The sequence below is a fragment of the Giraffa tippelskirchi genome, chromosome 3 (genome assembly GCF_054371585.1).
Source record: "Giraffa tippelskirchi isolate mGirTip1 chromosome 3, T2T-mGirTip1v1.2.pri, whole genome shotgun sequence".
NCBI classification, from domain to species: Eukaryota; Metazoa; Chordata; class Mammalia; order Artiodactyla; family Giraffidae; genus Giraffa; species Giraffa tippelskirchi.
The window spans coordinates 160,825,115-160,847,128 of record NC_137277.1 but is presented as its reverse complement, the minus strand read 5'-3'; the positions used below and the strand labels follow the sequence as shown (position 1 = coordinate 160,847,128).

General features: G+C 35.5%; 1 protein-coding gene across 2 annotated transcripts in view; it reads left to right on the top strand.

Moving 5' to 3' along the window:
• ABCA12 (ATP binding cassette subfamily A member 12) overlaps window positions 1–22,014 on the top strand; it is a 182,923-nt gene that overhangs the window by 101,549 nt on the left and 59,360 nt on the right. For both annotated transcript variants that reach the window (XM_081583043.1, XM_081583044.1), the window contains exons 14-23: window positions 148–272; window positions 2,482–2,655; window positions 4,614–4,778; window positions 5,095–5,305; window positions 7,094–7,233; window positions 8,981–9,100; window positions 15,108–15,198; window positions 17,255–17,434; window positions 17,997–18,312; window positions 21,058–21,172. In XM_081583043.1, the coding sequence (XP_081439169.1) occupies window positions 148–272; window positions 2,482–2,655; window positions 4,614–4,778; window positions 5,095–5,305; window positions 7,094–7,233; window positions 8,981–9,100; window positions 15,108–15,198; window positions 17,255–17,434; window positions 17,997–18,312; window positions 21,058–21,172 (1,637 nt within the window). The remainder of the gene's footprint in view (window positions 1–147; window positions 273–2,481; window positions 2,656–4,613; window positions 4,779–5,094; window positions 5,306–7,093; window positions 7,234–8,980; window positions 9,101–15,107; window positions 15,199–17,254; window positions 17,435–17,996; window positions 18,313–21,057; window positions 21,173–22,014) is intronic.

Genomic DNA, 22,014 nt, shown 5'->3' with positions numbered 1-22,014 from the left:
GCCAAAACTGAGAGACATCTGTTCCTGACACAAGGCATATATGTTGAATATATGTTTTAGTCTAGAAGGTTTCTTTATATTAGAATGACTGAAAAGAATTATATTGCAATCCACATGTGAGTTTTGTTTCGTTTTATTTTCTTGCAGGCCAGTTAATAGAAATGTTTAAAAATATTGATGAGCTGAAAGAAGAACTGAGGAGAGCAACAGGAATGTCCAATCAGAGTATCGACAATTTGCTGGCCATTCCCATCCCTGACAACAGAGCTGAGGTGGGATGGAATATGTTTGTACTTACATCCAGGTTTTCAAAAGTTTAAATAGGATTTAGTATTTGTTGAGCACTTATCAGTAAAACCTGGAGAAGCTGCATGCAAATCTGGTGAATTTTCCATGCAAATGATAAAATTAGAAGCCTAATTCTTAGGTGAAAATAGAAGGAAAAGTCCTGAAGCAAGAACATTACCACTGTCTGTTCCTTCCCCTCTACTTTTCCTTCCCCTTCCTTTGCCCTCTTTGTCTTCTCTTTATCTTCACCCCAGATGCTTTTTTTAAATAAGTGGTGCCATCAGTAATTCTTTCAGTTCACTATCACAATCACATTAGCTGAGGTCAATTTTTACATTTTATTATGATGATATCAAAGCAAGTTTCAGTAATGTAATCAGGGGAAAAAAGGAAGACCGTTTACAATTCGTTGAAACTAAAATAAAAATGGACACTTTTTATTCTTTTTAAATCTCTGAGATAAGACTGAGTATATAAATAGATATGGTTGAGAAAACTCTGGGTAAGTTTATAGGTATACTCAATGTATTTTGCTGTGAAAATGAGTAATGGCATTTCCTCATAGGCTGATAATAGGGTTTTCCATTTGAAATGTTTTATCTTTAATCCCTTTTCCAAGTTCATTGTCTGGAAGTGTCATAGAAATTTTCCAAAAGAACTGCAGAGGTTAAGACCTCATCCGTTCAAAACTTACATGTGACAGAGTGTGTCATTTCTAAACACAACCTAGTTATTCTCCAATATGGGATAAAGTTTTTTAAAATCCTTTAAGGCTGACTTTGGAATATTTATGTTTAGTTGTGTCATTTTAATTGGTTCCCCCAGACAAAAATGAAAACTGCTTTATCTTCACTTTTCTTCCTCTAGTTCTAACAATTAATATTTCTTTACCTTTGCCCCTTGATTTCACCTTTCACTCATAAGATCCTAAAAGATCTAATTTCAGCAATCACATTTTTGGCTTCTGAAGAACAGGTTCAGTTTAGTAAGTAAAAGCAGGTAGACAAGAGAGCATACATTCATATTACTTTAAAAAGGAAAGAGAGAAAAGTTTCTATATCCTTGAATTTCATAAACATTTTGTTTATTTCACCTCGGTGGAAATAGAGATGACATCTTAACTTCCCATAGTCACACATCACTTTCCAAACAAGGTTTACTGTCCAGAATTCATACTATTGTGTGATTCTGGATTTTTTTTTTCTTCACCATTCACCTCTAGACCCCAGATTTATTGGGTAAGATTGTAACTTCAAATGATTATATAAATGAAATGCAATTTAAATAAAGTAAGAGTAAAATTTTAAGGCAGCAAGAGTCTTAAACTAGTAATTTTCCTAAACTTAATCCAAACCAATTTTCTTTCTTGATACCACTATTTACCCAGTCTTTCAAGCAAGAAATCTTGGAATCACTATGGATTTCTTCTGTCTGTTTTCCCATGATATTTCTTAAGCTTTCCAGTGAACTATGTACTCTTTAAGGACTTCCCTCATAGCTCAGTTGGTCAAGAATCTGCCTGCAATCCAAAAGACCCCGGTTCGATTCCTGGGTCAGGATGATCCTGTGGAGACGACATAGGCTACCCACTCCAGTATTCTTGGGTTTCCCTTGTGGCTCAGCTGGTAAAGAATCGGCCTGAAAGACCTGGGTTTGAGCCCTGGGTTGGGAAGATCCTCTGGAGAAGGGAATGGTTACTCACTCCAGTATTCTGGCCTGGAAAATTCCACAGACTGTATAGTTCATGGGGTCACAAAGAGTCAGAGCAAGCTTCACTTTCACTTTCATGTACTCTTTATGGGCTTCCCAGATAGCACAGTGGTAAAGAATGCCCCTGCCAATGCAGGACGCCTAAGAGACTTGGGTTTGATACCGGGTTTGGGAAGATCCCCTGGAGTAAGAAATAGCAATCCACTCCAGTATTCTTGCCTGGAAAATTCCATGGAGAGAGGAGCCTGTGGGCTACCGTCCATGGGGTCACAAACAGTTGGACATAACTGAGTGACTGAACACACACATGGACTCTTTATAGGATTATTGATAGCAGTTAGTGTTTTAAACAAAAAATTATTTGATTTTTAAGGCTAATTTGTCTTATTTTTAAATGAAGTCTAAAAGTATAAGAAAACTCCAAATGGACAGGTGGCTTGAAAGGATTCACAGCTAAAGTATTTTTCTTCTTCCAATTTGCAGATTATTTCTAGTGTGTTCTGGTTGCATTCTTGTGATGGTAATATGACCAATCCCCAACTGGAAGATGCAATGAAGGAATTCTGCATCATGCCTCTTCCAGAGAGATCCCATCTATCTTACCTCATTGGACTTACGTTTCTGCACTACTTAGACGTTTACAACTTCACATACAAGGCAAGTTACTGTGGATGAGATGTTTTTAAATTTATAGTTTAACATAAAAATATTTGATTATACCTGTATGCTCTCTGATACTATAAGGAATGCAATCCATTTATGCAGCTTTTGGAATTAAAGCTTTTAGAGCTAAGTTGAACCTAATTTTAGAGCTAAATGGAACCTTAGAGATCATATATTGCAAATTTGCATGTTTAATAGATGAGGAAATTAATCTTATGGCCTTATTAACTCTCAATTTGTATATCCAAGACCAGGAATTAAATTTAATATACAGTAGAGTATGAAATACAAATGTTACAATAACTTTTTAAAGTGAATAAGCATTAATTTGATAGGATAAAAATAAAGATTAGAACAAAGTGTTTTTTTTTCAAGTGAAAGAATTGACAGGGTTTTTTTTGTTTGTTTTATAAAAAAATTTCTTTGTCTTACTTCATTAGATTTAGATAGAAGCTACCATTATTTATCCAGTAGAACAAAACAAATGGTCATTATTAGAGCCATAAATTCAGCAGCAACTCCATCTTGCAATAAATAGATGCTTTATAAGTACTTAGTGAATAAAAAAACTGAAATAAAAATGTAAACATAAGAAAATTAAATACCTATATTCACCCAAATCTCTACTAGGTCAGAATTATTTACCCGTTATTAAAAACAATGAAAAATATGTTTTTCTCTTTAAAGTAAAAGAAAATCAGAAGCAACACAGCTGACTTGTGTTATTGAAACATTGTAGCAAAGGAGATGAAGATGTTTTAGGACTAGTTGTAAATAATCCTGTTCCAGGTCATTATTATCCTAGTTTATACTCTGCAATGACCTCCTAACTGATATCCTTGCCTCCACACTTGTTCCCACCACTCTAACCCCACCTTACTACTCCCTACAGTCTTTTAGTCATTGATTTGTATCATATCTGTTCCTCCTATTAATACAAAACTACCTGAGTGAAAGGATGATGCCAGTTTGGGCACTACTATACCCATCACCTCACCCAGTGCTGGGAACATAACAGGCACTCAATTAATGTTTGTTGAATAAATGACTGAATGAGAGAAAAAAGTGTAAATTTAAAAAATAATTTCAGTATTTTTTTCCTGCAACAGAAATGCATTGTGGGATTATGATTAAGCCTGATAAACCATATGAGCTTTTTGACAGAGCTTTTCTGATTTTAAGGAGAAGTTGTGATTTTTGAATAATAGTATACATGAAGAATTATGTAACTGACATTTGCCTTTCTGACTTTTAAAGTCATTTATTTTTGGCAAATTTATTGAGGTATAATTTATATATTATAAAATTCACTCACTTTAAGGGTTCAGTTTAATGGGGTTTTTTTAGCCAATTATAGGATTGTGCAACTGTTACCACAATATGATTTTATAACAATCCCAAATGCAATTTTCAACACAAAAAGAAGCTTTCTGTCCATTTACAGTCAATCTCATTCTGACCTCTAGCACAGGCACTGCCTAATCCATTTTATATGTCCATAGATTTGTCATTTTTAGACATTTTATTTAAATTGAATCATACAATTTGTGGGTTTTGTATCTAGCTTTTTTCACTTAGTATAATGTTTTGAGTTTCATACATGTTGTAACACGTTAGTGTGTAATTTCTTTCTTTTGTCAAATAGTTTTCCAGTTTACAGATACACATTTTGCTTATCCATTCATTTGAATTGTTTCCACTTGGCTATTCTAAATAATGCTGCCATAGACATTCCTATACAAATCTTTGTGTGGGCATATTTTTTTAATTTCTGTTGGGTGAATATCTAGGAATCAAATTGCTGGTTGTATGGTGAATTTATGTTTATTTAGTAAGCTTCCAAAATATTTTCCAAAGTGACTGTTCCTTTTGCTATTTTCACCAACAGTGTGGGAGGGTTCCAGTTTCTCCACGAAAAAAAAATCATTTCTTTTCTTTTTTGTTCCTGTTAGGTGTTTTTCCCTAGGGAAAATCAAAAGCCAATAGAAAAGATGATAGAACTCTTCATAAGGCTAAAAGAGATCCTCAATCAGATGGCTTCTGGCACACGACCGCTGCTAGACAAAATGAGATCCCTGAAACAAATGCATCTGCCCAGAAGTTTTCCACTAACACAGGTAGAAAAGTCACCCAGTAATGTTCTTGCTGGAAAATTCCTTTTGTCATCTTAATTTTTGAGATTAGTTATAATACATTCAACTACAGATGGAGTACATTGTCCAAAGTCGCTTACAGAAAAACTCTTCTACTATGGCAAAGTTTTTGCCACTTGAATTGGAGAGGTTTAGCATTCTGCATTTACATTTGGGATACTATTTTAAAGAAATTGTGGAATTGAAAGAATTCTCCAAACATTATCAGGTTTTCGATATTGTTTTGAATAACATTTATAGCTCATATAATGTTAATAAATCATGTATTTTTATCTCACAGGCAATGTACAGAAACAACCGGATAAACACTCCCCAAGGATCATTTAGTACCATTTCCCAAGCACTGTGCTCCCAAGGAATTACCACTGAATATTTAGTTGCCTTGCTGCCGTCTTCCCAGAGGCAGAAAGGCAATCACACTAAGGACTTTTTAACTCATAAATTAAGTAAAGAGCAAATTGCTGCAAAGTATGGAATTCCCTTACATGCCAGTGAGTATACATCAAAATCAGCATGATAATATCACCTCTTAACAACTTTGTCTACTAAATCTTAGTCTTTTTTTATTGGCTGTTGTACAATATATCCTTCTATCTTATTTTATACATAGTAGTTTGTGCCTCTTAGTACCCTACGCCATCTTGTCTCTCCTTCCTTCTCTTTCTTCACTGGTAACCACTACTTTGTTTTCTATAGCTGTGAGTCTGTTTCTTTTTTGTTATATTCACTATTTTGTTGTGGTTTCGGTTTTCATATATAAATGATATACAGTATTTGTCTTTGTCTGACATTTCACTTAGCATAATGTCTTCCAAGTCCATCCATGTTATTGCAAACAGCAAAATTTTGTTCTTTTTTATGACTAAAATTCCATTGTGTATATATATACCACATCTTTATCCGTTCATCTGTTGATGGACACTTAACCTAAGTCCATCCATATCTTGGTAAATGTAAAAAATGTCTTTATGAACATTGGGGTGCATGTATCTTTTTAAAGTAGTGTTTTTGGTTATATATTTGGGGTATATACCCAGAAGCAGAAGTGTTGAGTCATAGAGTAGTTTTATTTTTAGTTTCTTGAGAAAAACTCCATAATGTTTTCCACAGTGGCGGTAACAACTTACATTCCCACCAATAGTGTACCAGGGTTCCCTTTTCTCCACATCCTTGCCATCATTTTGTTATTTGTGTTCTTTTTGATGATGGCCATTATTACAGGTGTGAGGTGATATCTCATTGTAGTTTTGATTTGCATTTCCCTCCTAATTAGCAGTGTTGAACATCGTTTCATGTGCCTATTGGCCATCTGCATTTCCTCTTTGGAAAAATGACTATTCAGGCCTTCTCCCAATTTTTAATTTTTTTTTTTTTTAAATGGTGCGTTGTAATCTTAGCATTTTATTTTAAATGAAGCATTTATTTTCCCAAAGAAAACATTCATATAGCACTTACCACATATCAAGCATGTTCTGCATATCAACTCATTCACTCTTCACAACAACCCTATGAGGTAGGTGCTACTATAGCTGCAACTTAGCAAGAGAAATGAGGCACAAAGTAATTAAAGTAATTGAGTTGCCCAACATGAAAGTATCAAAGCTATTATTTGAACCCAGGCAATCTGCTGCAAAGTCTAGCTTCTTAACCGCTACACCTTGCCAGTAAATGATACAATAACATGCCTTAAATCTGCTCAATATTTTTTCTTAACTTTTTAGAATTAGAAATTTGTCTCACACATAAAAGAGTTTCATGACTGTAGCAGAACTACAAACGTTCAGTGGTACATCAAAGCTGTTTATTTGATCTATAAGCTTTGAGATGTGAAATATGATCAGCTGAGCTCTTCCAAGCAATATGGGGTGTTAAGTAGAGCAATTAGATTGACACATTTATACATCTTTTTATTCATCCAGCAAACATTTATTGGATAGCTCTTATGTATCTGGTGCAATAGCAGAATTTTGTATATTTTGTAAAATTAAGTGAAGAACATCTGTTGGAAGACATTCTGAAATGTGGTTTTCAACCTTTCAAACTCCTCTTGGCAAAATGCCATCACTTATTATGCACTTTCTTGTTAGATTAAACTTACACCCAAAAAGGATGTGTTACTACGCTTTCTTACTTTGATACCAGATGCCTTGCCTTTATTGATAGTAAAGGACACACAAGACATGTATTTTGGGGTGTTGTAACAATAATTTTTGTCAATTTACCATAAACAAATTTTAAATATGTATATTAAATGGTTTTATTGTGCTTTTTCTTTCCAGCACCGTTTTGCTTTTCCCTTTATAAAGACATCATTAATATGCCTGCTGGGCCAGTGATTTGGGCTTTCTTGAAACCCATGTTGTTGGGAAGGATTTTGTACGCACCATATACCCCCGTCACAAAGGCAATAATGGAAAAGGTTTGACTATTAATACTCAAAGTTTCTATCTTAAGTATTAAGATGATTTTTAAAGTAGTCAGCTTCCAAATTTAGTTGGCTCAGATATTTTTCTAGCCTACATACTATTTACCTTTGGCTTTCTGAAACTCTTAATAATTCTCAACTTCTACCGTGTATATGAGTAATGATGTAGATTGGATAGTAGCCCCTTGAAGAGAAATGAACCATGTTGACACTTGAGAATGAGGTTAGTTGTAGCAGGACCTCAGATTTTTCAATTTATCACCCAAAGCAGGAAATTTTTCTATAGCTGGCATCTAACTTTCAAAATGTGTAAAAATAATGGCACTAGAAAAAATAATATTGGGCATATATAGCTAGTTTGAACAAAAACAATTGCTAAATTATAGCAATTCATATAGGCTTCATATTTGATTGTACAATTTAACATCCTATAATTATATACAAGATAGATGTTGAGAAAGACAGCATTATTAACAGTAACTATACTTATCAACTACCTAGTATAACCATAATAGCCTTTTTCTCTCATTTTTAAAGTTGGCATTAGTGATTTGAATTATAAACTTGATGCTTTTAAAATGATAACAGTGAAGGTGAAAAAATTATACTTTATCATTACTTGGTCATTAAACTATAGTTTATGTAAATATAAATTATTTTTAGGTCCATATAAAAATAGACATGAAGTCATCACTGATTTCTAGAATGATCTTTGCTTTTATTATTTGTGTTTTAATATCTTATTTGCTTTATTGGCTGCACACTTCTCCATAATTTTGCACAAATGAAGTCATTAAATGCTTATTTTCTAAGGGCAGTTTTTTTCTGTTTTGCTTACCTCTCATCTTTTTCTCCCTGCTTGATCCTGCTCTTCCTTTCATGTAAACTAATGAATGTTAACTATCAAAGATGTGGCTTTTGATAATTTATGTACATTCCTCTAATCCCTTATATATTATTATACTGGATGCATTCATTTGCAGAATGGTCATTGTTTGCATTATTAAAATGAGGCTTCATTATAATACTTTTCTATATATTACTTTAGTCACACAGCAATACCTTGTGGAAATTCTTCCAATTCAATAGATATAGTTTATTCATTCTTTTTGAAGACTGAACATTTTTTCATACTCAGCCAGTTCTCAATTGTTGGACATTCTTTTTGTTTGTAGTGTTTACTTTTGTTGTTGTTCATGTAAATCATGTGGCAACAAATACTTTGTGTATATGACTTTACACAGTGGTATTTTTATTTCATTGATGTGAATGTACAAGATTGAGGGACTGAAGAATATTGTATTCTATGTTAATAACTGTCATCAGATTGCTTTCCAGAAAAAGCTATGCACATCCCTTTCCACCAGCATTACATGAAAGCATCCGTCTTCTTATATCCTTGAATTAGAATGTTTCTCTGGTAGTAAAGTTAAATGTACCATTGGTAAAAGTGGGTAACTTGTGAGAATTCCAGAAGATGTGCTTTCCTTTCAGCTATACATTTTCAGTGGACATGAAGTAAACCCTAAATTTTCCAGAATTTTTATTTGTAAACTTGACCCTGTAAAAGCTGCTACTTAAAAACTTTTGACCACATGGGAAATTTCTGACAATGTTTTACTAACTCTGCTTTTTAGAACTGTTTCTTAGAGTTATATAACAAAACAACCTTGAGATACCTTTTAGAAATACAGGAAAGATACCAATGGACCAGATTTATTTCTGTTTCTTTGTCTTTTAGTCTAATGTAACCCTGAGGCAGCTGGCAGAATTAAGAGAAAAATCTCAAGAGTGGATGGATAAGTCACCGCTTTTCATGAATTCCTTCCAGCTGTTAAACCAGACGATTCCAATGCTACAGGTAGGAGACAGTTCTATCATTCCCTTTCGTACGGATTATAATTCTTTGAGATTTTAATCACCTTCATTAGGAGAATGGGCAGTCAGTAATGTAGAATCCATATTCAGCAGATTAAAATTGCCTCTCCTCCAGAGAGCAGGTGTGAGACAGGATAACAGATCTGTCATTCATGTTTGTAACCTTCCTCACCTCTTATACCACAGTTTCTCTGTATGTAATTCAGAGATAAATCATTTTACAAGTTAATTCTGACACATACCTAGTGATGTAAATCTATTTTCCAAAACTAAAATGTCATAAAAGCTACTTAAAATATACTTATTTTATTTCTCTAAATTATGTTTTGCTATTTTAACTGAACCAGAATTCCTCAAGTACTGATATTCTGAAGAACAATGTTAAATTTGAGGAGTTCTTTGGTGGAAATATCTGACAAAGATTTGACAAAGCACCTCAAATCTAGTTGAAAAGTGTCATCTCAATTCTCATAAAAGATGCAGAGTTTTCTGAAGAGGATGCAAGTAGTGTTGGGAAATGTTCTAATCACCAAGAGAGCTATTAGCAGCTAAACATCAGGCTAGTGATAAAGAACCTGCTTTCCAATGCAGGAGAATAAGAGATGTGGGTTTGATTCCTAGATCGGGAAGATATCCTGGAGGAGGACATGGCAACCCACTCCAGTATTCTTGCCTAGAGAATCCCATGGACAGAAGAGCCTGATGGGCTACAGTCTATAGGGTTGCAGAGAGTCAGACCTGACTGAAGCGACTTAGTATGTATGCACAAACATCAGGCAGTGGAGTTAGACCCATTATCAGTGGGAGAAGAGAATATTTTCAGGAATGGTGACAACTTAGGAACTTCAAAAGAGTATGGATTGCATATTCGAAGAATTGATAGATGCCCTTGGAAAACTGATTAAGCCCTAGAAGATTTTTGCAACAGCAACAACAAAAATGCCCTTCTTTATAATCATGGCTCAAGAAGTTAAACATAGAACAAAGAATTTGTGTCATACAACTTTGGTAAAAAAGTTATACCCAAAAGATGCTTTACCCAGTCTTTGTTTTGACTAATAATTAGTCATAGTTACAATTACAACCTAAATTTTATTAGAAATATAACACTAATTTCTAAATAGATATTTAGCACAATTAATATAAGTGAAGTGAAGTGAAAGTCACTCAGTCATGTCCAACTCTTTGCAACCCCAAGGATGGTCCATGGAATTCTCCAGGCCAGAATAGTGGAGTGGGTAGCTGTTCCCTTTACTAGGGGATCTTCTCAACCCAAGGATTGAACCCAGGTCTCCTGCATTGCTGAGCACTGAAGAATTGATGCTTTTGAACTGTGGTGTTGGAGAGTCCCTTGGACTGCAAGGAGATCCAACCAGTCCATCTTAAAGGAAATCAGTCCTGAATGTTCATTGGAAGGACTGATGCTGAAGCTGAAACTCCAATACTTTGGCCACCTGATGCGAAGAGCTGACTCATTTGAAAAGACCCGGATGCTGGGAAAGATTGAAGGTGGGGGGAGAAGGGAACGACAGAGGATGAGATGGTTGGATGGCATCACCGACTCAATGGACATGAGTTTGAGTAAACTCCAGAAGTTGGTGATGGACAGGGAGGCCTGGCATGCTGCAGTCCATGGGATCGCAAAGAGTCAAACACGACTGAGTGACTGAACTGAACCGAACTCCCACAGTGCAGGATTCTTCACCAGCTGAGCCACCAGGGAAGCCCACGAATACTGGAGTGGGTAGCCTATCCCTTCTCCAGCAGATCCTTCCTGACCCAGTAATCAAACCAGGGTCTCCTGCATTGAAGGTGGATTCTTCACCAGCTGAGCTACCAGGGAAGCCCATAATTTAAAATAAACTTTTTTTTATTGGATTAAAGATCTAAACGTAAGACCAGAAACTATAAAACTCCTAGAGGAAAACATAGGCAAAACACTCTCCGACATAAATCACAGCAGGATCCTCCATGACCCACCTCCCAGAATATTGGAAATAAAAGCAAAAATAAACAAATGGGACCTAATTAAAATTAAAAGCTTTTGCACAACAAAGGAAACTATAAGCAAGGTGAAAAGACAGCCTTCAGAATGGGAGAAAATAATAGCAAATGAAGCAACAGACAAACAATTAATCTCAAAAATATACAAGCAACTCCTGCAGCTGAATTCCAGAAAAATAAACGACCCAATCAAAAAATGGGCCAAAGAACTAAACAGACATTTCTCCAAAGAAGACATACAGATGGCTAACAAACACATGAAAAGATGCTCAACATCACTCATTATTAGAGAAATGCAAATCAAAACCACAATGAGGTACCATTTCACACCAGTCAGAATGGCTGCTATCCAAAAGTCTACAAGCAATAAATGCTGGAGAGGGTGTGGAGAAAAGGGAACCCTCTTACACTGTTGGTGGGAATGCAAACTAGTACAGCCACTATGGAGAACAGTGTGGAGATTCCTTAAAAAACTGGGAATAGAACTGCCATATGACCCAGCAATCCCACTGCTGGGCATATACACCGAGGAAACCAGAATTGAAAGAGACACGTGTACCCCAATGTTCATTGCAGCACTGTTTACAATAGCCAGGACATGGAAGCAACCTAGATGTCCATCAGCAGACGAATGGATAAGGAAGCTGTGGTACATATACACAATGGAATATTACTCGGCCATTAAAAAAAATACATTTGAATCGGTTCTACTGAGATGGATGAAACTGGAGCCCATTATACAGAGTGAAGTAAGCCAGAAAGAAAAACAACAATACAGTATACTAATGCATATATATGGAATTTGAAAGATGGTAACGATAACCCTATATGCGAGACAGAATAAGAGACACAGATGCATAGAACAATTTTATGGACTCTGAGGGAGAAGGTGAGGGTGGGACGTTCTGGGAGAATAGCATTGAAACATGTATATTATCATATGTGAAACAGAACACCATTCCATGTTCGATGCATGAGACAAGGGCTCAGGGCCGGGGCAATGGGATGACCCAGAGGGATGGGATGGGGAGGGAGGTGGGTGGGGGGTCCAGGAAGGGGAACACATGTAAACCCATGGCTGATTCATGTCAATGTATGGCAAAAACTATTACAATATTGTAAAGTAATTAGCCCCCAACTAAAATAAATAAATTTATTAAAAAAAAAAAAAGAAAAAAGAAACAACCCATAGAATGGGAGAGAACATTTGCAAATTACATATCTGATAAGGGATTAATATTCAGACTATATAAAGAAAAAAAAATAAACTTTTCATCAAATATCTTCCCCACAATTTTCTATTAAATTTAGTTCTGATTTTAAATATGTCCATTTTTTAAATATCCTACTTTTCTCTGATCTTAAGCAAAATAGTGTCTTGATTAAATCTCAGTTTTCTCCCTCTCCCCCCAGTTTTACTGAGAAATAATTAACACAATCACTCTATCAGTTTAAGGTGTATAGCATGATGGTTTGAGATATATATAGAAATGATTGTGCTTCCTAGGTGGTGCTCGTGGTAAAGAACCTACCTGCCAATGCAGGAGACAAAGAGACACAGGTTCAGTCTCTGGGTCAGGAAGATCCCCTGGAGTAGGAAAAGCCAACTCACTCCAGTGTTCTTGCCTGGAAAATTTCACAGACAGAGGAGCCTGGTGGGCTACAGTCAATGGGGTCACAAAGAGTTGGACCCACCTGAAGCAACTGAACACACACACACATTATGAAATGATCACCATAGTAGATTTAGTTACCATCCATCATCTCATGTACATACAATAAAAAGAAAGAAAAAAAGATTTTTCTCTTTGTGATGGAAACTCTTAGGATCTATTCTAGCAACGTTCCTATGTGTCGTACAGTGGTATTAACTAATAGTCGTCATGTTGTAGATTGCATCCCTGGTACAGATGTATCTTATAATTCAAAGTTTGTATCTTTTGACCACCTTCATCCAATTCCCCATCTTCCTATTCCCTACATCTGATAATCACAAATGTTCATTCCAAGTGGCCTTTTTTAGTGAGTTGCAGATAATAAGGGCTACATAAACAGTACCTTATTGACACATGTATTTCCTCAGTGAAAAATTGCTCTTTTCTCCTGAAACTTTTTTTCAGTGAACAGATAAAAATCCCACACATATTATCTCATTAAGGAAAGTTTTGCTGGCTAAAGATGTGAATTAACAAGGGACATGATCTATGCATAATAGTTTCAAAGTACAGTAATTTGGTAAAAAGAAAATTCTGTGACCATGTTCATAAAGGGATCATCATCTAATTCTGTGACCATGTTCATAAAAGTATCACCATCTAACGGGAGTATCTTTATTCTGTTCTAGAGCAAAATAGGTTATTATTCTCAATTATTGAGGAAAATTTATTTCTGAAACTGTGTACAGAATTTGATACTTCAAGATTTTAGTACATGACCTAGCTTTGCCATCATGAACTCATAGGCAAATGACTTAAAATACTTTTTACAGTTTATGAAACTCTAAAATGGGTCTATTGATAACTGCTTCACAGACTTGTGAAGATTACATTGTGTGGAAGCATTTGAAAATAATATTCTATATCATAGACAGGATTGATTGTAACAGGAACAGTAAGAGAATGGAAATAGTTTGGTGGATCATCTCTGACTTGGAACTAACATAGTGCTTTGTTTATGTAATGCTCTGATTCAGATTTTCTACAATGCGCAAATTCCTAGTAAATAATTAGATTTTAAAGAACTTGGGCTATCATGGTATATAGCTGTGTGATAGCCATCTGTCTTCATGCTGCCAACTATGCTTAGGCTCCTTAGAAGCTAAATGTTTAGCAAATTAATTATATTATATATGCTATATTAATGCATATTACTCTTAATCATTTACCTCCATGATAGCAAAATGAGATATTGGTAAGAAGGACAGAATAATAAGTGGTACTGAACTGTCCTCTAAAAAGAAAACAACTTAAGCCTAACTCACACAAAAACTAGGTCATGAATTCATACATAAGATGAATAAACATTTCTTTAATCAAGTTGAAGTCTCTCTCTTCAACTTTCCCTTTGGCCCTTATTAATTGTACATTCTTAAGGAATTTACAAAGCTTCTTGAGCCCTAGCCTTGTCATCTATTAACTGGGGATAGTAATAGTACTTATGTCTAGGTATTAGGGAAAACTAAGTGAGAAAATCAAGGTATATTCTATTAGACAGTACCCAGCACATAGTAAGAACTCAGTAAATATTACCTAGTAGATAACTTCAGTGGTAGAAGTTATGTCTCGTAATTTAGAAGATAGCTATAAGAGTCTTTATATTTTAAACAGTTTATTTTTTTAAATTTCAGTCTTGTCATCAGTATGGAGTAATTTAAAGTTTTATCATCAGTTTATTTTTTCTGTGTTCACATAGCTGCACTTATTACAGAATGAAACAATACCATAATAATTTACGTTTGACTAATCTGATTAGATTCTACTTTACAGAAAAGTAACCTGAAGCTGGAAAAGGCTGAGTGCTTGCTGAAAGCCTCACAGCTAGAAAGTAGTGGGACTAGAATATAAATCAGTTGTGATGTCAAATTCCACATAGACATCACAGTTTTTAAAGCCTCTTTTGTTTATTTCAACTGAACAAAGTTCAATTATGAACCATCAAAATTCTATAATGTATGTTAAAAACAAATGATATAGTAGCTATGGGGGAAAAGCGTTTTCAGTTAAACATGGTTTCCCAATGTTGTTAATTATGGTTATATCTGGCTACTTCTGCATGGTGACAAATTTGTGTCTACAGAGGAGCAAAAACTCAGAATTAGCAGTCACACACCTTCTCTTTCTTTCTCAAAGATTTGTATGGAAGCCTTTACAAAATGGTGGACTGAGAATGCCCAGTAGTGATAACCTCATTTCACTGTGGTGTTACTAAAGAGACAGTGATTAAACATGTTCTTATATTGAAACTGACTCCCTATTATTGTTTGTTAGAATACTCTAAGGAATCCCTTTGTGCAAGTTTTTGTAAAATTCTCCGTGGGACTTGATGCTGTTGAACTTTTGAAACAGATAGATGAACTCGGTGAGTCCAGATTCAAAAAACCTTTATTTACCTGTCACGTCAGAAATGTTAAAAGCATTGTCCCATATAAAATCTTAAAATCCTGAGTATATCTATCCATCTTTTTCCTAGTAAATTGTACAGTTAAACGTAATGATTATTTGGATACCCAGTTCCTATAGTTGGTCTCAATAATTATAATGCAATGTATTCCCTGTAAATGCAGCTTGTCCTTCAATCACAGGTAGATTGCTACCAGAGGACACTTTTTGGGGGTAACTTGGTGAAAAGCAAGTCTTTAAGAACAGAAGATGAAATGGTTTATTTCTGCTACATTTATAATTTTATCTCCACTGGCCTTAGTATCGCTTTGACTAACTCAGGATGTAACCAGAAGAGGTTATAGAGTGAGAAAAACAAAAGCAATGTGGAGACTCAAAAGGAAAGAAACTTAAATCACTGTTCAAGGTCAGCTCCTCCTCTCATGATCATTTAAAAGGAACAGGCAGAAGAGGATCAAAGAAAGCTGTCTGAACTTATGCATTCCCTCTACCACATTCCCACCCTCAACCTCAGGGATGCAAGATATCTAATTCAGTCTGTGTCTGATTCCTGGTTGCTATGCAACCATGGGTAAGAGGAAGAGATTGAAAACATGAGAATTGCCAGCAGTAGAGCTAATGCCCCTCTTTCTCTCCAGCGCTACTGGGACTTAAGTGATTTAAGTTGTAAACCAGTGGGGAGGAATTATGCCTATTTATATTGTATACTATTGTGTGTATTTTATGATATCAACCTTGTTTGATTAAATAAAGATATTAGTGATTTATTCTCTAAAAGTATCATTTGGGTATGGAAACATTTGATCAAAATATCAGGGATAAACTACAAAGTTCTTATATGGTTTTTTTCATTCCTAACTTTAGATATAGGAGATGAGTCTCAGAGTTTAAAATAAGATTAAAATGACCATGTAAGTGAGACTTGCTATCTGTATAATTGTATATTTAATTTAATATCAAAGAGATTTTATACTCTTCAAATTTGGAGGCCACATCTACCAGCATTTCTGAAGAATCCTTTGCAGATGTGTTGATTTTCAGTGGCCGCTGGAGGCCACTATTCAACCAGTTTTACCCCTCCCCCACAAACATCTATATCAAGCAAAACATTTCATTTTAAGTTATAATGAGAGATGTCCTTTAAGAAGCTGCCCTCTGTGAGAAATTTAATCTTCTATTGGATGATGATAGAGACATGTTTGGGTTCTGTAAAGAGGAATTTATGACATTCACAGCCTTCTCAGTATTCATGATCAAGTCAGTGAAAATTTAATTGGCCAAGTGATTTATGAACTTGCAATTTTATATTTACCCTTTGTCTCAGTTGATTTCCTCATAAGGATTCATGAAATTGAAGAGCAATTAAATTCTTTTTCTTCCAGAGTAATTACCTGAAATAAAATCTTGATCATCTAGATTAATACAGATATGAGTAGAAATAACCCGCAGAAGACTTTAAATCAATATCAGAAAGTTGTAACTATGTGTCATAGATTGCCACAGTCTCCTAAGAAGTGCTTCTGTATTACAGCTTATTGAATGATATTGTTTATTTGTTCTACACACTCTGCATAGACTTTCCTTGCTTAAATTCTTACGTCAACACTCCCCAAACACAGCAAGCATTTCTGTTTATTCAAACTTTTCACCTCTAGTTTATAGTTTTCTTCCTAGATAATGCAGGTAGAATAATTTTAAAGTTATTCACCTTTAGTCTTTGGCTAATTAAATTGTAGCAGAGTAGAATTAGCTTGTACTGGGCACGCATGCATACATTCTTTGTATGTGAGTTTACTGTATCCATGACTAATTCAAAATTCTTCTCAATAAGCATTTGCACAACTGGCTACATCTTTCCAGATATAGAGTACTTGACATTTTTAGAGTAAATTCTGCAAGTGCATATTATTTATAATCTAGTTTAAGGTTTAATACTTACCAAAAAATCAGTATTTTTGTCCCATCACTACTAGAAACAACATTATAATATGCTTTGTGTCTTTTTTTTTCTTTAGATATTCTAAGGCTGAAATTAGAGAACAGCATTGACCTCGTTGATCAACTTAACATACTATCTTCCCTGACAGTGAATATTTCCTCCTGTGTATTATATGACCGTATTCAGGCAGCAGAAAACATAGAAAAAATGGAAAGAGAGGCTAAAAGACTCTACAAAAGCAATGAACTCTTTGGAAGTAAGTGTTATTCTACTAGAATTTGAGCTTTTCTTTGTACTAAAATTGGCCAAATTATTCCCGTCACTTCTTTCATCGAGACCTCAAAAAAGTAGTCAGGGCTAGGGCGAGGGCAATGTCCCCTTTGATGTCCTTGGAAGTAAGAACCTTTCATGTTGTCACCCAGCTATCTTGGTTGAGGAGCCTTCAATATGTGTAATTTTGTTGATATGGTTAAAATTAAAGCTGAAAAGAATTACATATTACAGAGTAAAGTTGAGTCCATCCTCATAATCAGCCAAGATTATTCATTTTAATGTATATGTATGTTTAATTTCAGTAAGTGGCATAGAGTGAAATATTTAATCTGGCCGCTTAGTTTGTGATTATATTCTCAAACTCCTGCTTTGAATCTCTGAGGTTGTCACTTTCGATTAGCCATCTTTTCTGTAAATTAGAAGTCTGAACTTACTGTTACATTACTAACTCAATTGCCTGCTTGGCTGTCCCCATGTGGACCCTCCGAACAAAGAATAATGTCAACCATAAAATAACCTTTCTGATGTTGCCATTTTATTTTTAGGTGTTATTTTTAAGCTTCCTCCTAATAGCAGCCGGCACAGAAGCTATGACTCTGAAAACGTCTCTGTTCCTCCAGTTGTAAAGTACACCATCCGCATGAGTCTCAAGACCTCACAGACAACAAGAAATATTAGAGCCAAGATTTGGGCCCCAGGGCCACACAATTCTCCATCACACAACCAGATCTATGGCAGGGCTTTTGTCTACTTACAGGATAGTATTGAAAGAGCAATCATTGAATTGCAGACTGGAAGGAACTCCCAGGAAATAGCCGTCCAGGTCCAAGCAATTCCTTATCCCTGCTACATGAAAGACAAGTAAGTCCATGCACGTGTAGGCATTTTACATAATCAACCACTTTTTTTGGAATTCGTTTCTTCTCATTCATTCACATGCTATCAAGTGGAAGGGATAGTATTGACCAGATCTTTGTCAAATGCTTGTTTCCAGGGAAAGGTTCACAGTATAGGGCCTAGCTCACTATAGCTGCTCACTGTTACCCAAATGATGCTAAAGTTTTTACCAAATGATCCATGTTTTCTTTATCATAACCCTTACCCTTCCAAGTACTTTGGCCCCAAGGTTAGGAGCTGGACTCCAGACCTGAGTGCATCACTGCATTATTTTTATGTTACCCACTGGTTTTACTTTTCTCTAGTCAAATGAGAGTGTTAAACAATATAATCTTAAAATCCCTTCCAACTCTCAAATTTACCTAAAAATCTGTGAGTGCAGGGTTAATTTGGAAGAAAAAGTTTAATAAAACACATAGTATTGATCAAGTCTCTAAGATAAATATTATGCTATCTGAAACTGTCTATTTGGTAGGAATCTTTATCTAAAATGGTTTTTCTAAATGAACAAAAAATGTAAAGATCCTGCTTTTAGAAAGTTGAATTTAATCAGAATTTGCCAGTCAGATGGGCACTGGATGGTTCCTCCATATCTGGCCACAGTGAGATAATAAGGTTGGAGGCCTAAGTTTTTCAAGCTCATTCTCCTATACAAAAGCTTAAGGCTGAATATTACTTTAAACAAATTGTACTTGTTATTCAGCCCAGTTATGGCAGTTTATATACAATTCAGATGAGTCTGTTTTTGTTGTTTTGTTTGGTTTTTTTCTGTTTCTATCAATGCTTCTGTCTCCTTTGGCTGCTTCAAGAGCATTAGAGGAGATGAGTGTATGTAGCCATTTGTGCAGCAGTGATACGGGACGATAGGATTCTGTTTTCCTGACAGGCTAGGACTCTATCAGCCTGCTGTCAAGGTCAGCCATTTCTTAACAGCCAGTCCAGACCTCATTGCCTAAACCATGAGTGACTTGCAACGGCTTGCATCAATAGTAAAGATCTGTGGGTTCAATTAAATGAAAATCCTCGTCTGTTTTCCTGCTGACTTTTTTCCCCTTGTAAATTTTAGCACCTAGAATGGTGGGTACCTGGATGTGTCATTTGAGAGTAAAGTAGCTGTACTCTGCGTTCTTCATGGGAGTACAAACTAACATCTCAATATACACATATAAACTCTTTGTTGCATACAAAGTGCTTTCACATATATTAGTTCATTCCTTCCACCAAACAACCTCATAAAGGGAGAACAAATATTATGAGCCACACTTTCCAGATGAAAAAATTGAAATCCAAGTAAATTGCCCAAAGTTGAATACCTGGTACTGCACTGGCCCTTTAGTTACAAACCAGAATTTTCTCTTTCAGACTATATCAAACCTAAAATACACAATCACTTGAAGAAACATGAGTGTGGGGTTTGTTATTAATGAATGAAGTCCTTTGCCTAATTCTAGAGCCAGAAACAGCATCAAGGCTGGACCTAATCCAAGACAAAATTCATTCAGCAAGTACTCTTTAAGTGCTTTCCCCACGCCAGACTGTTCCCCAGGAGCCAAAAAAACCTGGATATGGCCCCAACCCTGACTCCTTGCCCACCAAAACTCCTTCCTATCTCTGATGGTGATGCACTTCTGCTGCTAAAGGGAAACTGAATGATGGTGATGTCATGTTCCATTAATGTTTGCATTTTTCACGGGGAACTTGAAGGTAATTCTTTGGCCTCTTAGATGAAAAAGAAAATGGCCTTGGGACATTTCTGCAAGTGAAAGCGTCAGTGGAGTCCAAGGTGCAAAACAGCTCAATTTAGAGTTTCTCTCATTGAAAACTATTCCTTTGCCTTAGCCCACAGTCAGTGGCTAATGTAAGAATAATGGTTATTAGAGTGTGGTTTCCAGACTGGCAGCCAACAGCTTTACCTGGGAAATTGTTTAAAATGCAAATTCCCCACCTCAGATATAATAAATCAGAAGCTTACGGGTGGGGCCCAGAAATCTGTTTTAATGAGCCCTTCAGGTGATTCTGATGTATGTTCAACTTTGAGAAACACTTAATTTGAACATTCAGGTATCACGGGCCAAATTCAGGAATATATTTGGGGTCCAGTGAAGTCTTCCAATGACCTGCTAGTTTAGCACATTACCAGAAAAAAATTTCTATGCTGTTTATGAGACATCCCCTAGAGCATTAATTTGAGGAATCCAAGTTCTTTGCATTTTTAATCATATTATTTGAGCTTTATTTTATTTCATTTTGGGAAATTTGGTTTAATAACTATGAGCTTCTGAAGAGTAGTAAATACAGTAATTTGAGAAAATACAGCTTTTATCTAGATAAACCAATCATCATGTAACTTTGAATCTGCCTTTTAGATAAGACTTTAGTTTAGACAGAAGGCCTTAGACCCTTGCAGTTATATCTATAGAATAATTATTTTCTTGAACAGGACATATTCAAACACCCTTTAAACAATTTGGCAATTTTATCTAACAATCTAGAACTGTTTTACTCTTGTAGCATTATGGCAAGAAAATCATGTATCTACTGTTAAGTCAGCTTCACACTTCATAAATAAAATAATCATATTAATAATTATCCTAAATATTAAAAAAGTATAATTTCAATGTAGGAGGGAGTGTGTTCTTTGTATATTACAATCAGAAAATATGACATTCATTTTGGTCACTGAATTTTTGTTTTTGTTTTTCCTTACAGCTTCCTAACCAGTGTCTCTTATTCTCTTCCAATCGTGCTCATGGTTGCCTGGGTTGTATTTATAGCTGCATTTGTAAAAAAGCTTGTTTATGAGAAAGACCTCCGGCTTCATGAGGTATGTTGAGAATCTCTTATTACAAATAAGTTCTACTTAGATATATAATTAATGACTATGATTTTCATAATACCTGAGCAAACTCAGAAAGCCTGACCCATATCTGGTGAATTAGATGGAAAAATATTTTATGAATCATTAAGACAGCTGGTATGATTGATGCTTTTGAACTGTGGTGTTGGAGAAGATGCTTGAGAGTCCCTTGGACTGCAGGGAGATCCAACCAGTCCATCCTAAGGGAAATCAGTCCTGGGTGTTCATTGGAAGGACTGATGTTAAAGCTGAAACTCCAGTATTTTGGCCACCTGATGCGAAGAGCTGACTCATTTGAAAAGACCCTGATGTTGGGAAACATTGAAGGCAGGAGGAGAAGGGGACGACAGAGGATGAGATGGTTATATGGCATCACCGACTCAATGGACATGAGTTTGGGTAAACTCCGGGAGTTGGTGATGGACAGGGAGGCCTGGCATGCTGCGGTTCATGGGGTCGCAAAGAGTTGGACACGACTGAGCGACTGAACTGAACTGAAGATAGATGGTGTGGCAATATTTTGTCTTCTCAAAAAGTTGCATAGAAGTTGTCTTATAAGTGCTTCTGAAAAACAAAATCTGAGTAACTCTGAATAAAATCTGAATACAGTTTACAATTCTGACAGTAATTTTTGCCCAAGAAGTTACCTGTAAGACTTAGGCTTTAACAGAGGAAGTTTAAATGCTAATAATAATAACTACTGTGGCAAGAAAACTGTTGGCATAGTAATTAAGTCCAAATGAAGATATATAGATATAAATGCAGATATAGTGATGGATATAGATATAGACGTGGACATGGGCAAAGAT